Source organism: Sinocyclocheilus anshuiensis, unplaced genomic scaffold (genome assembly GCF_001515605.1).
Source record: "Sinocyclocheilus anshuiensis isolate Anshui unplaced genomic scaffold, SAMN03320099.WGS_v1.1 scaffold154, whole genome shotgun sequence".
Taxonomy (NCBI): domain Eukaryota; kingdom Metazoa; phylum Chordata; class Actinopteri; order Cypriniformes; family Cyprinidae; genus Sinocyclocheilus; species Sinocyclocheilus anshuiensis.
In genome coordinates this window covers 1,756,756-1,757,590 of record NW_015546101.1, presented here as the reverse complement: position 1 = coordinate 1,757,590, position 835 = coordinate 1,756,756, and the positions used below count along the sequence as shown (strand labels likewise).

The 835-nt window shown below is 45.1% G+C and overlaps 1 protein-coding gene across 1 annotated transcript in view; it reads left to right on the top strand.

Annotated features, from left to right (window-relative positions):
- The first annotated feature begins 22 nt into the window (after positions 1-22).
- The window catches only part of LOC107700450 (immunoglobulin superfamily DCC subclass member 3-like), an 80,180-nt gene continuing 79,367 nt past the window's right edge, over positions 23-835 (top strand). Inside the window, exon 1 of the mRNA XM_016502096.1 lies at positions 23-296. Coding sequence (XP_016357582.1) covers positions 233-296 — 64 coding nt within the window. The 5' untranslated portion in view covers positions 23-232. The remainder of the gene's footprint in view (positions 297-835) is intronic.

Here is an 835-nt window from a genome sequence, read left to right as displayed (position 1 = left end):
GAGAGAGAGCGAGCGAGAGCGCAGCGGGGTGTGTGAAAGCTGGTCGCGAGGAGGAGAGAGCACGAGATGCTGCTGCTGACACATTCCTTGAAAGATGAATAATGGCGCAAGAATATTGGAGTCATCGGCTGTAGTTTGGATCGAGAGGAACTGATTCACTGCTTTCCCATCCTTGTCTTCGCTCTTGCCTCACCTTCTTTTTTGCATCTCGTCTAATTTTCAATGTGATTAAATGGCTTCCGGACGGCGCCGCCAGGCTCCACGCTCACTCGGAATACTCCTGCTCGCTGTGGTCGGTAAGTGTGTGATTTCTCTCCGGGAACCTCGCTGTATTGGGTCACTTTGTCCGCGCGATTGACCGTGAACTTGATCACATTGCAGTCGGCTTCAGACGCGTTTCTTTAGCGGTTTTAGCGGTTGTGTTTACAGCTGGAGATGAGACTAGGGTGGGTGTGTTTGCCTACATGTAGATGTTACATAGTGAAGCATGATTTTGTGAATGGAGAGTTCCACGCGCATGCTGACGTTATATCAGGGTTTCATTCTGTTTTCAGAAATTGAAAAATGTTTTTATGTTAGCAACATGTGAACTTCACTTAGACATTGTTACCATGTGCTTTGCATTTTTAATGTGGAATATGACCATGCATCATAGGCTATTACTTAAGCAATGTGTCGAAGCAATATGAAAACTCGAGTTAAATATATATATATATATATATATATATTAGGGCTGCACGATTAATCGCATGCGATATTTAACGCGCATCTTGTCAGAAAGCCGGTTCTGTAATCAGCGGTAAATCTCCATCACCTGCGTGCTTTCACGTCGAGC